This window comes from Papaver somniferum, chromosome 3 (genome assembly GCF_003573695.1).
Source record: "Papaver somniferum cultivar HN1 chromosome 3, ASM357369v1, whole genome shotgun sequence".
NCBI classification, from domain to species: Eukaryota; Viridiplantae; Streptophyta; class Magnoliopsida; order Ranunculales; family Papaveraceae; genus Papaver; species Papaver somniferum.
The window spans coordinates 228,987,219-228,999,083 of NC_039360.1; the positions used below are offsets into that span (position 1 = coordinate 228,987,219).

Here is an 11,865-nt window from a genome sequence, read left to right on the forward strand (position 1 = left end):
GTCCACTACTTCTATCTCTAACTCCACTCACTGGTTTCCATTGTCAGTCCATTGTCACACTCACCAAGTGCACTATTTCTATCTCTAACTGCACTCGCTTCAGATAAGTGTTTATCCTGGCCAACTCTGATCTAATTTAACCGTTTGAGAAATAACAACACTGGTAAAATTTGCAAAGCCAGCAAAAAATTACAACTGTAGAAAGCTGCTAGAAGTTATTCTCAAGAAACAGAACACCTCAGGATATACAAAAGTAAGATGCTCAATCGAGATAATGTTGTTCACCCTGATTACCAATTAGGATCAATAATAAAACAAATAATCTACTGTGAATCTTGATATACTAACAAACAGACAAGTGCTAAACCAACAAGAAGAAAAAACTGAATCCAGATCTTATTACTATTAATACAATAAAATAAGTTATACCTGGTTTTGTATCTTTTCTCTTATTTGACAAAGAACTTGAGGAAGGAAGATATATAATCAAAACAATCGAAATAAACAAATGAGATAAATAAATGTTCAAACTAAAACAACAGCCTAACTAAGCACCACAAAGTCTTCACGACATGAAGAACCCGCCAGCACAAGGGTTTGCTCGAAAAATACAATAGATAGATCGATAGACAGAGTGAAACTAAGATGATACTTAGAACCCGTTGAGAGAATAAATAGTCGTTATGACTGGGGATTTTACAAATATTTCTCTCCCAAGTCTATCGAGTTTCATCTTCTAGGTTTCTGAAACCGCTGGTCAGATCCTCGTGAAGTTTAGTGAATTTTGCCACCAAAGCAGCCTCTCCTTCAGCTGGATCCTCGAATTTCTGAGACCTGTTACGTAAAAGGTAACCATATTTTAAATAACATTATTATCAGGAAAGAAACAAACCACCTAATAATTTTTTCATATTTTAATACAGGACTGTTGTTTCACTTACACCAAACGGTAGAAGAGATCACCCAACCGCTGCTTGATAACACTGTATGTTATCTTGTGGCCGTCCATTCCAGCTCCTCGCTCTACAGCCTGCAAATTAACCCCAATATATGTGTTAGGAGGGCAAGATAGAAGTACCATATTTTATGGAAGAGAGGTAGGCACACCAATAAATGCCTAAGCCACTAAGGTTATAGTTCAACTTGGGCCTTCGTTCACACAGATCCTCAAAGACATAATGTTCCCAAGTCCTGACTTTAGGAGAATAAGAATCATTTCTACATGAAAGGCATCCCTTACAGGACTAAACTTTGAGTATCTAGCATTGACACAATAGCTAGCAAGACACCCTTTTTATGCAGGTTACTACTTGACAACCGACACCCAATACCCCGGGAAAAAATTTGCTCGCGCGCTGCTCGAGCATTTTTTGATCTAGTAGCATCACAACCAACCATTGGGAAATATGAATGGTATCAAATAAGTCCAAATAATTTAGACAAGTTTTTTAAATATCAAGTGTTTTAAAAAAGTATCATAACAATCATCCATATGTCCAATGATTGGTTGTGACGCTGCTAGATCAAAAATGCTTGAACAGTGCGTGAGCATTTTTTTTCCAAAAACCCCTGATAAGTTATGAACTCGAACTGATTCACCGGGGTAACCAAATCACCCCTAATAAGTTGTGACCTCAAGCTGGCTCACAACATTAACCAAATACTACCCCTGATTTCATCTCTGACACACAATTCAGTTTAATGCCTCTGCGACATAGGATGCAATCTCCAAAGTTTAGTCCATTTTTCCCCACCCACATGGTATCAATTCATTGGTTATCAAATTAACCCCTTAGGGGAAATCCTGGCGGGACCCTTTTAACCTTTGATAGCCAATAAAATTGTGCCAGGTGGACTAAAGAAACGCGGAACTGCTACACATCCCATTGGTTGAATCCCGCGGGTCATACCGACAGACACAGTGGGGTGGGCCAACCCGGTGGTTTAGCAGGGGTGGGTTTAGTGTGGGTGCCACCCACTGTGTGTGTCGGTAGGAACCTCGAGATTCAACCCGCGGGATATAAATCATTTTCCAAAGGAAAGGTTGGATAAGATCTTTGGGCCTGTCATTTCTCATATTAAGTGAGATTTCAGATTATAACGAAAGTAATCGAAAATTTAATCTACCTGGGAGATCTGGGTAAGTACTAGATATCGGAAAGTTACCTGGTTGGCCAAATTGTAGAAATGGATAATGTTGCGCATCATCCAAACGGACTTGTAGAAGGGACAAAATTTATCGTATCTGCAAAGCATATGCAAAGGGAGTCAGGAAAGACAGAAGCTATGATTCAAATGAATGGCCAAAGTTGAACAGAGGTGTTATAAGATTAGTACTTACGGGGTAAATGCATTCTGGGCAAGGTAGTCCTCTCTTAGAAGCTTGGCAGTTTCCAAGATGATCTTGTCAGTTTCTGCCAAAGCATCTTTACCGACAAGCTACAGTAACAAAACATTGGTGTAAGGTCATCATTAATGGATAATTAGTATGGGTGGGATGAAGATTTGACCTAGACGATAACTAAAATTGCAACATACCTGGACAATTTCATTCAGATCATCTTCTCTCTGGAGCACCTCACGAGCTTTTGTCCTGATGTCGATAAAGTCTGAATCAAACTTATCATAGAAAGATTCCAAGGCCTGTAGATGCAAGAGATAGTAGGTTTAGAAATAATGTAATTTAGCGAAGAGGAAATCGTTATATAGTAGGATTGAAGGATAATAGGATATGATACCGTTGAATACTTCGAGTAGGAAATAAGCCAGTTCACAGAAGGGAAATGCTTTCTCTGAGCAAGTTTCTTGTCAAGACCCCAAAAGACCTACAAAACACAATTATTACCAAGAAGTCATGGAGATGATATAGGAACTGACCAACTTTTTCTGACTACACAAGATAATCATTACCAAGAACGTTGGGTTTCACTCTTACCTGGACAATACTGAGGGTTGCAGAAGTAACAGGATCAGAGAAATCTCCTCCAGGAGGAGAAACAGCACCAACAATGGTGACACTACCGGTACGGTCTGGGCCACCAAGACATTTCACTTTACCAGCACGCTCGTAGAAAGAGGCTAAACGTGCTGCCAGATATGCAGGATAACCACTGTCAGCAGGCATCTCAGCCTGCATAAAACAAATTGTTCAACAGTAAGTACACTGTTTAATGCTCTAGGGCACCATGTAAATTTGAACCAAAATAAAATCGGATATTAGCAGTTACGAGAACCAATATCACATTGAACGAACAGAAAACAAAAAACACGGAAGCAGAGTTTTGGATATCAAATTCAAAAGCATGTAAACTGAAGTACGATAATTATAGGATAGACGAAGAACCAAAATAATAGGATTAGCAATATGTTGCAAGTTGTGACACATATTAACAATAGATGTAATTACCAGACGTCCTGAAATTTCTCGCAAAGCCTCTGCCCATCGAGATGTAGAATCAGCCATCATACTAACATTGTAACCCATATCTCTGAAGTATTCAGCAATTGTGATTCCTGGAATGGCCATAATTTAAGAATAATTTGTTAATATAGAAGCAAAATACTTGCACATTTATGACAAATGTCATTTGTAGCTATGATCAGAACAGAAAATACAAATAGAAACATTACAAAGGTTGCAATTCAGCTACCACACTATCTTTGAGACTGATTGCAGAGTTTGCACTTCGTGCAATTTAAGAGAGCACAATGTGAAAAGTGCTCTATTTATGCACTTCTTGTTAAACTACACAAGCTCTATAAGTTCTTTACTCAAAACAATTAACAAATCAAGACAAAAATAATGCAGACGAAGTTTGAGATGGATCGGGTAAAGAAGTTCACATACTTCATGCATCATCTGACGATGGGAAAAACTTAATGAGCAGAGCCAAGAAATTACCTGTATAGATAGAGGCCTCTCGAGCAGCCACAGGCATGTTAGATGTGTTAGCTACAAGAGTAGTACGTTTCATGACAGACTCTTCACGGCCATCAGGCAATGTCATGGTCAATTGAGGGAAATCCATAAGAACCTGCATTATTCAATAACAAAAATATTACATCAGAACTGAAAGTCAAAAATAGCAAACCTGAGATTTTTTTAAACTACAGAGTTTACAAACCTCAGCCATCTCATTTCCTCTTTCTCCACAACCAACGTAAACCACGGTGTCAGAGTTAGAGTACTGCATATAGATAGAGTCAGAGTTATAACAATGAATCGCATAAGACCTTCCAACATCTACAGAACCTAAATCGAGTGTAAACAACATATCCACCTTAGAAAGAGCTTGACTAATGACTGTCTTTCCACAACCAAAAGCTCCAGGAATGGCACAAGTACCTCCAAGAACTGAGGGGAAAAGAGCATCAAGAACACGCTACATATAGAACAAAGGAATTTGTTAGAAACAACCAAATCGGTCAAGATATAATTCATTGAGCTGGACTCTGCAAAAGATGATGCAAGTCACCTGCCCAGTTAGAAGAGGTGTATCAGCGGCAAGTTTTGATGCAACAGGTCTTGGAGTACGGACAGGCCACGTCTGCATAACAAGGAAGAACAAAATAATATCGTAAGTCCTGAAGCCACAGTAAATGTATCAGCTGAAAACGTAATTCAAAAATAACTCCAGAGTTTCAAAGATATTAACCTGAAGCATGGTAAATGATTTTTTAACACCTTGAAACTCAAGCTCTAGCACAGTATCCTGCATATATTTGAAAAGAGTCAAGAGTGAAGTGGTGAAAAAGAATCCTTATCCAATTTATAAAGATTACAGCAAATTAAATAAAATAATAATTTCCAATTTGTGTAACTACAGTAAACAAGCGATTGGAAAAGAGAGCCAGTTATAACATCTTTGTCTTTGTCTGGTCAATAACAAGAAAGCTAAAGGATCGCAAAATTACTATTGGAGCACAATATATATTACAGCTAACTACTGAAGGATGTCTTTTACCCTACGAGTGCAAGGATTTATGATTTCGCGTCGCCCCCCTCATGTTGATGCAACACTACCGCCAAACTCTAGAAAGGAAAGCATGATTTCCTAAATGCAGTTTTTGACCACCAAACTCCAAATATGACACCACTGCTGTGCTTGCCAGAGTAAAGAAGAAAGAAAAGGCAAAGATACATACACTCAGTGAGTATTGACCAGCTGGGGCAACGTAGGTGATCTTTCCCATAGCATCAGGTGGAAGTGCAATGTGATGTTGCATCAAACTGTTCTCAAAGACGGTCTGCATCACATATTACCGTCCAATGGTTTAGACACATAAATATTAGACGATGGAAAATCATAGAGTACTATGACATGTGCCATCTTTGTACAGAGTAATTACAGACTGTAAAACTTACAGCATACAAGTCTCCACCAGTTAAATTATCTCCCTCGCCTGTAAACAGAATCAATAGAGTCTATGTGATTAGAAGACAAACTAGTGACACATCTCAGATGATGAACACTTGACATATGCTCATTAAGAAACTCGTCATAAAATTTAAGAAAAATTACCTAATTTCTTAGGTTGGAACTCCCACAATATATCCTTGTCAAGAGCAGGGACAGCAACACCACGGGGGATGTAGACATCACCAGATAGTCTGGCAATGGTTTTCAATGGTCTCTGTTATTAACCAAGAAAGAAATTAAATATCAGTGAACCTCCTTGTGATATCTTGTAATACTTTTAAAGTACATTTGAAAGATAAAAAACTTAAATGATGCATCATGTTGCTCGATGCTTTAAACGAACCTGAATTCCGTCAAAAATGTTTCCTAAAATTCCAGGTCCCAACTCCACTGAAAGAGGCTGCAATAAAATTCAAAATTTATAAGTCGAATACAACGTACACTCAATCTCCTTATACAGGTAAAATCAAGTATCCAAAAGTACCTTGTGGGTTCGTAAAACAGGGTCATTCACTGTCAAACCAGCTGTTTCTTCGTATACTGAAATATACAAAAGACAAAAAAGAGTTATTAGTAACGAAATTGCCCCACCCGAAGAACAACTCGAAAAAGTAAGGGAAGTTAACTACATAAAAATCAGTCGGTCAAAAAACCAAAAATGGTTATTAAGGGAGGAAAAGGATTTGAGAGTACTTATGGAAGATAACGGAAGGATGTGAAAGAAAATAATGACATGATGAAACATTCAACGCAGCTCATTATATTTGTATATACCTTGAATGGTAGCAGAATCTCCTTCTAATCGAATAATTTCCCCAATAAGACTGTCATGACCAACACGTACAAGTTCGTACATAGCAGCTCCTGCCATTCCATCGGCAACCACGACTGGACCTGATACCTGTTCAACAATAAATAAGCTAAAGTTTACAACAATCCAGATAATAAAATGTTCTCTGTTCAATGTCAAGAATCAGCACAGCATGAAAATTTAGTTTGCAAGTCCAGCTATTTGTCAAACATAACCAAATCTGCTCATTTTAAAACACCATAGAGCTACATTCAACACAGTGAGAACTTGTATCTAGATATTCATCAGAATTTTCAAAACTATCAACAACTGACCACAAGATCTCAAATTCACTAATGTAGAGACTTAGTCTTCAGCTTGGATCATACTTCCGTAGCTTCTGATCTATCTAAACTGAGGTCTACCAGCACGATTTAAGCCAATGAAGAGTCATATCTTATAAGCCAACAAAACTGCATCTTACTTACAGAAATTCAGCTTTCTGATTACGTCATTAGAAAAGGATAGTTCGAAGATCAGAAAAGTAATACACCTTTCTCTGTTGGATTTAGCTTTTTATTTTTTATATTTTTGATTCAAACAAGTCAAGATGCTAAATCAGCAAACAGAATCCCTTAATTCTTGTAATTGAAAAAAAAGAATGAAAAATGGATCGGTCATCATCTGTCACTAAAAACTAAAAAATCATATCAAATTTCGGTCAATCAAGTTTAATAAACAAAATCCAAGTTTCTGAATCTCTTAAGAACATCTAATCGCAGTTATCGATCAAATTTACTCAAAAAAAACCTGACCAAATTCAACTTCAATTCAATACTGACTTCAGAAAAACCTAACTCAACTGATAATCGAATTCGGAGATTAATTCAAGGATAATAGTTGAATTATATACCTTACGAACGTATCCGTATTCGCTTTCTTTCTCTTCATCTTCGAATGTTGTTAATCTAGCTCCATATACAGATGGCATTTTCGATCAAACTAGATCAGATCCAACTATTTCGATATTGAATTTAGATCTGATGTGAAAATCTAGGGTTTGAAATTGGGAATTTGGCACCTCGACAAGGAGCGAAGAACCAAAACAGAGAGATGAGGGAGAGATCTTAATCAGAGACGGACCATATAATTCAGATTTTTATTCACAGTTTTCTTATTATGAGTAAATGATTTGGTACAACACAGTGGTATCAACCAATGATGGTAAAGCAAGATGCCGTACGACGCGTGTACAAAGGAACTAAACTGTTTTAAAAACATATCGGTGCAGATACCAAGATTAGTCGGAATACTTGTCGGGTGTTTCACGGAATGGTCGCTCTCTCCTAATTTGTGTCATGAATTCATCACACCAGTAAGGTGTTTTACAGAATAGTCACTCTTCCTTGGTTTATCTTATAAAATAATCACACCTTAATTAGTGTTAATAAAAGAATTGTTTTTCCTCCGAGTTAACTGTTTTGAAAAAAAAGGTCTTTTTCTGGTTCTAATCCTTTCACAATTGTTGAAGGTGATCGTTATGAAATGGTGACAGTGGTATAGTTGCATCTTTTCTGATGACTATACCCATGTAAATCTAAAGGTTATAAACTACTCAAACATTTAAGATTCAAGATGAACAAGATGTAAAGAACATGAAAAGTAAAGATTGACACAAGCATATAACGTGGTTCGGCCTTGAAGACCTACGTCCACGGGAAAGAAGATGTTTTCTTTATTGATTATAAGGTCTTACCCTTGAAAGAACTACAAATGTCACTTAGACTTCTTATTCTCTCTCTTTCTAGATCTCTCTCGGGAATTCTCTGTAGAAAGACCATCTAAAATGTTATATAAGTTGTCCATCTCCTTCTACATGGACTGGTATTTATAGACAGAATAAGACTCGTGAAGGTCTGGCCTCGCCGAGTATATGGAGTCTGTCGTCTATCTCCTCAGGGACTCGAACGAGCTTCTATACTATCCCTCGTGATGGTATGTTGGGTTCCTCTCCAAGTTATCTCGCCCTGTACACCATCGTGCTGCTCTTCTCAGGTAACCTCGTGTAGCATCATTCTCGGACTATAGTATAGGTCACACGAGCTCTCTGGGTGTTGTAGACTCGCTCACGCTTCTTCTGATCCTTCATTAAATGCGGTCCTCCTTTTTAGACTTGACCGTATGAGTTGATTAGACCACTCCTTACACGCGTCATTCATGTAACGTAGTAGCAGGTGTCTCGATTCAGACAAAACTACTTTATGGATTATGATCTGATGCTTCTCCCTTATCGTCTCATCATGAGATCATCTCTTGAGATGATGACACGTGGCGATCGGGTATTTTACCCTCATATTTTTCTCCTTTTCTTTGCAACTTGCCAAGGGCATGTTGGGAAGAAAACTTTGTGACCGTCTCGTCTTTTTTGCCACGTGAGTACTTTTAATGCGTACTTGTCTGGGGCGTCTAGACTTTTTGGGGGAGGGGATGTCTTCTCTTTAATGGTCGTCCTTCGAGATTTCCGTCGTCTTGTTTATCGCGCCTTGACTACCTTGGGTTTGAAAATAAAAGTTGTCTTTTTGGGAATTTATATCCCTATAAAAATCCACTTGTGGTAGAGAAATGAGTTTCATTCTCTTTTTCCCTTCTGTGGAACTTTAGAGCCTTTTTTGCAAAAGCTCTAAATGTTCAGTGAGCATTTTCCTCCTTGTCCTCCATGGAAACAAGGTACTTATTCATGTTTTTTCTAACATGACGGTATATCCTCTCATTTATCTGCTACGTCGGTTTTTCTTGCTCCGGTTTCTAGATCATCACTGACGTCTTCTCAGAAAGACATGTCTTTTCCCGCATCGTCTTTAGCTTATTGAAGGCTTAAGGGGGATGGTTTGTCTGTTAGTGCATTGAACTCCTTAATGGAAGATTTCGTATTTGTCACAGTTCTTTTTTTTGCGGGCAAGCCTTGAAACACTTCATATAGAGTGTTTCTTCTAACGATTGGCCTTGGAAACACTTTGCGTCATATGTTTTTTTACCCGTTTTGGCTTAGAAACATTTTCTGCTGCTGTGTGAGTTAATAAATATTTTGTGCTTTCGTCTGAGCTGCTGGGGATGCTGAGATATAAAATATTATTTTAATGTTTAAACGTATATATGTATACCTTGCCCCTGTTTTATGCCTTAGCATTCGTTTGGTTGTTACTGTGCAGCGAGGGAAAGCCGTTGGTGTTCATAGTTCTTGAAAAGTCATGGGATTGCTCCATCTCGTGATGGCCTTACCGATCCGAGGTTGGAGTGGTGGATTCCCCAATTGGGTGATGTGATGCTCCTGTCAGAGGTTGCCCTGGCTCGGATGGACACTGCTTTGGCGAGGCATAGTTGTAATGTTCCTTTGTTTGTGTTTCTGTGCTTCCTAACCCCTTTGGGTTAGATGTCCTCGTGTTTCGTCCGAGGTAAGAATGTATGTAATTAACACATTTTATTGAGATGGATGATATCTTTTCTTTGGTAAACTATCTCGTCTGATGTGTTTAATTTTCCGGCTCTGGGGGATTTTTATACGTTTTCTTGGTCCAATCATGGGTGACAAAGCCAGGGAGTGATCATTTCCTTAGTTGGATAGGTCATCTCTTACAATGTTGGACATCTAGATATAGCATAATCCTTTTCACGCCGTGTACCGCTGTGGGCTTGAGTTTTTTAGTGGTGGCCAGTTTAGGCTACATCTGCCCCTTGGTTAAGTGCCCTGATATTTGAGTCACCGTGTTTTGAAGGACGATATCTCGGTCAAGTGATTCTTGCCTTAGCCAAAGGTAAGTACCTTGATTCTGGATATCTCCTGTTATGGCAGGACATCGTCCGATTTCCTGATCGTGATGGCATTACCTTAGATCGTGTGTCCGTCTTAGGTAGCTTAGGTATTTTACCCGCATCATTCGTTGTAGAATGGAAGGTGTGGCTAGCACCGTTCCATAGTCTTGATGGGATTTTATTATAATGAAAGTATGATGTGATTATTCTATATGCAAATATAAAGCAAAAAATCAAAAAAGGAAAAAGATAAAAATAAGCAAAAATAAAAATCAAGGCAAATAAAGGAGTGTGCACAGAAAGGGTAGTTTTATTAATCTCAAAAGAGGGTTTATAAACCCTTAGTACATTTGAGGAAGGTTTCATGACCTTTTACCAGTAGGAATTGTGCCCTATTCTCCTATTTTTGTTGTTCAACCATGAGACTTGTTAAGCATTGTGTGCTTTTAGGTATCTGATGTTCCATGGGCGTTCAAATTCTTTTCCATTGGATTTGATCAATATGTATGCTCCATCGCCTGCCTTGGGTATGACTATTAGTGGGCCTTCCCATGTGGGTGCAAATTTGCCCGATTCGCGCTGATATGGCGAAATCTCACGCCAGACTTTGTCGCCTGGGTAAATTGCCTCTGGTGAACACGTTTGTTGTATTCCCGGGCTAACCTCCGGTGATAGTTTTCTATTCGTTGGAGAGTTATTTCTCTGTTCTCCTCCAGGTCGTCTAACTTAGAGAGTATCATATCCGAGGTTAGGTTTTTCTCCCGTGACTCAGTCTTGGTTGTGGGGATCATTGCTTCGGTTGGGATGATCGCTTCTGTGCCATACGTGAGAGTGAAGGGAGTCATCCTTGTTGCTTCTCTCTGAGTTGTTCGGTATGCCCAAAGAACGTTATGTAACTGCTCGCACCAACTGGCACCGTATACATCTAGCTTCTTCTTGAGCATGTCAGCAATGGTTTTATTAGTTGCCTCTGCCTGGCCATTTCTCTCGGGGTAGATGGGCGTGGATTTATTTTTCCATATCTTGAAACAGTTGAAAAGGATATCAATATTTTTCCCTCGGAGTTGGGCCCCATTTTCTGATACGATGGTGGCTGGGATACCGAAACGACATATGATATGTTCGTAAAGAAACTTAAAGACATCATGGTCTCGGGTGTGTCTCAGGGCTGAGGCTTCTACCCACTTTGTAAAGTAGTCTGTGGAAACGATTAAGTATTTTCGTTGTCCTATTCCATCTCGTAGGGGTCCAACGATGTCGACTCCCCATTTGGCGAATGGCCAAGGGCTTAGGACAGACTTTAGATCCATTGATGGTGTGTGCCTTCTTTTGCCAAATTTTTGGCATTATATGCAAGACTTTGCCATTTTCTTGGAGTCCTCGTTCATGCGAAGCCAAAAGTAACCTTGCAATCTTGATTTGTGGGCTAATGATAGTCCCCCACTATGGTTCCCTGCGTAACCATAGTGTATTTCCCTTAGTATGTTTTGACCTTCAGCAAAAGAAAGGCACCTGAACAATGGTCCCAAGTATGATTGTTTGTATAAAACACCGTCTCTGAGATGATAATTCCCTTATTGTGATATCACTTTGTGTGCGAGTTGTTGATCAATTGGGAGGTCACCATTGGCTAAATATTTTATGATTGGTGTTCTCTAATCGTCCTTGGGTAGAGCCTTTGCTTCACTGGCTGAGTCTACGCTAAGTATTTCCATGTCTCCATCTAGGGGCATGGAGGGGAGCACTACCTTTTCTATTCGAACATTTGTAGCCTCCGGCTCTACTGTCATGGAGGCTATGAAAGCCAGGGAGTATGCATGCCTATTGTTCATGTTCAAATGTCGG

The 11,865-nt window shown here is 39.0% G+C and overlaps 1 protein-coding gene across 1 annotated transcript; it reads right to left on the bottom strand.

Moving 5' to 3' along the window:
* Nucleotides 1-372: 372 nt before the first annotated feature.
* Nucleotides 373-7,359, bottom strand: LOC113358872 (V-type proton ATPase catalytic subunit A). Its single transcript, XM_026602594.1, has 20 exons — nt 7,124-7,359; nt 6,195-6,321; nt 5,905-5,960; nt 5,764-5,820; nt 5,523-5,634; nt 5,366-5,403; nt 5,146-5,247; nt 4,656-4,712; nt 4,476-4,547; nt 4,281-4,382; nt 4,125-4,187; nt 3,902-4,034; nt 3,407-3,513; nt 2,936-3,130; nt 2,739-2,825; nt 2,539-2,643; nt 2,342-2,439; nt 2,167-2,245; nt 942-1,030; nt 373-834 (listed from the first exon to the last, which is right to left on the bottom strand). Exons 1-20 carry the CDS (start codon nt 7,199-7,201, stop codon nt 720-722), a joined length of 1,872 nt encoding a protein of 623 aa, XP_026458379.1. The 5' UTR covers nt 7,202-7,359; the 3' UTR covers nt 373-719.
* Nucleotides 7,360-11,865: the final 4,506 nt, after the last annotated feature.

Coding starts and splice junctions, on each gene's coding strand:
- LOC113358872 (XM_026602594.1), bottom strand. CDS start 7,201: ATGCCATCTGTATATGGAGCTAGATTAACAACATTCGAAGATGAAGAG. Junction 6,322..7,123: donor AATACGGATACGTTCGTAAG/GTATATAATTCA, acceptor ATTGTTGAACAG/GTATCAGGTCCAGTCGTGGT. Junction 3,514..3,901: donor AGAGGCCTCTATCTATACAG/GTAATTTCTTGG, acceptor TGGCCATTCCAG/GAATCACAATTGCTGAATAC.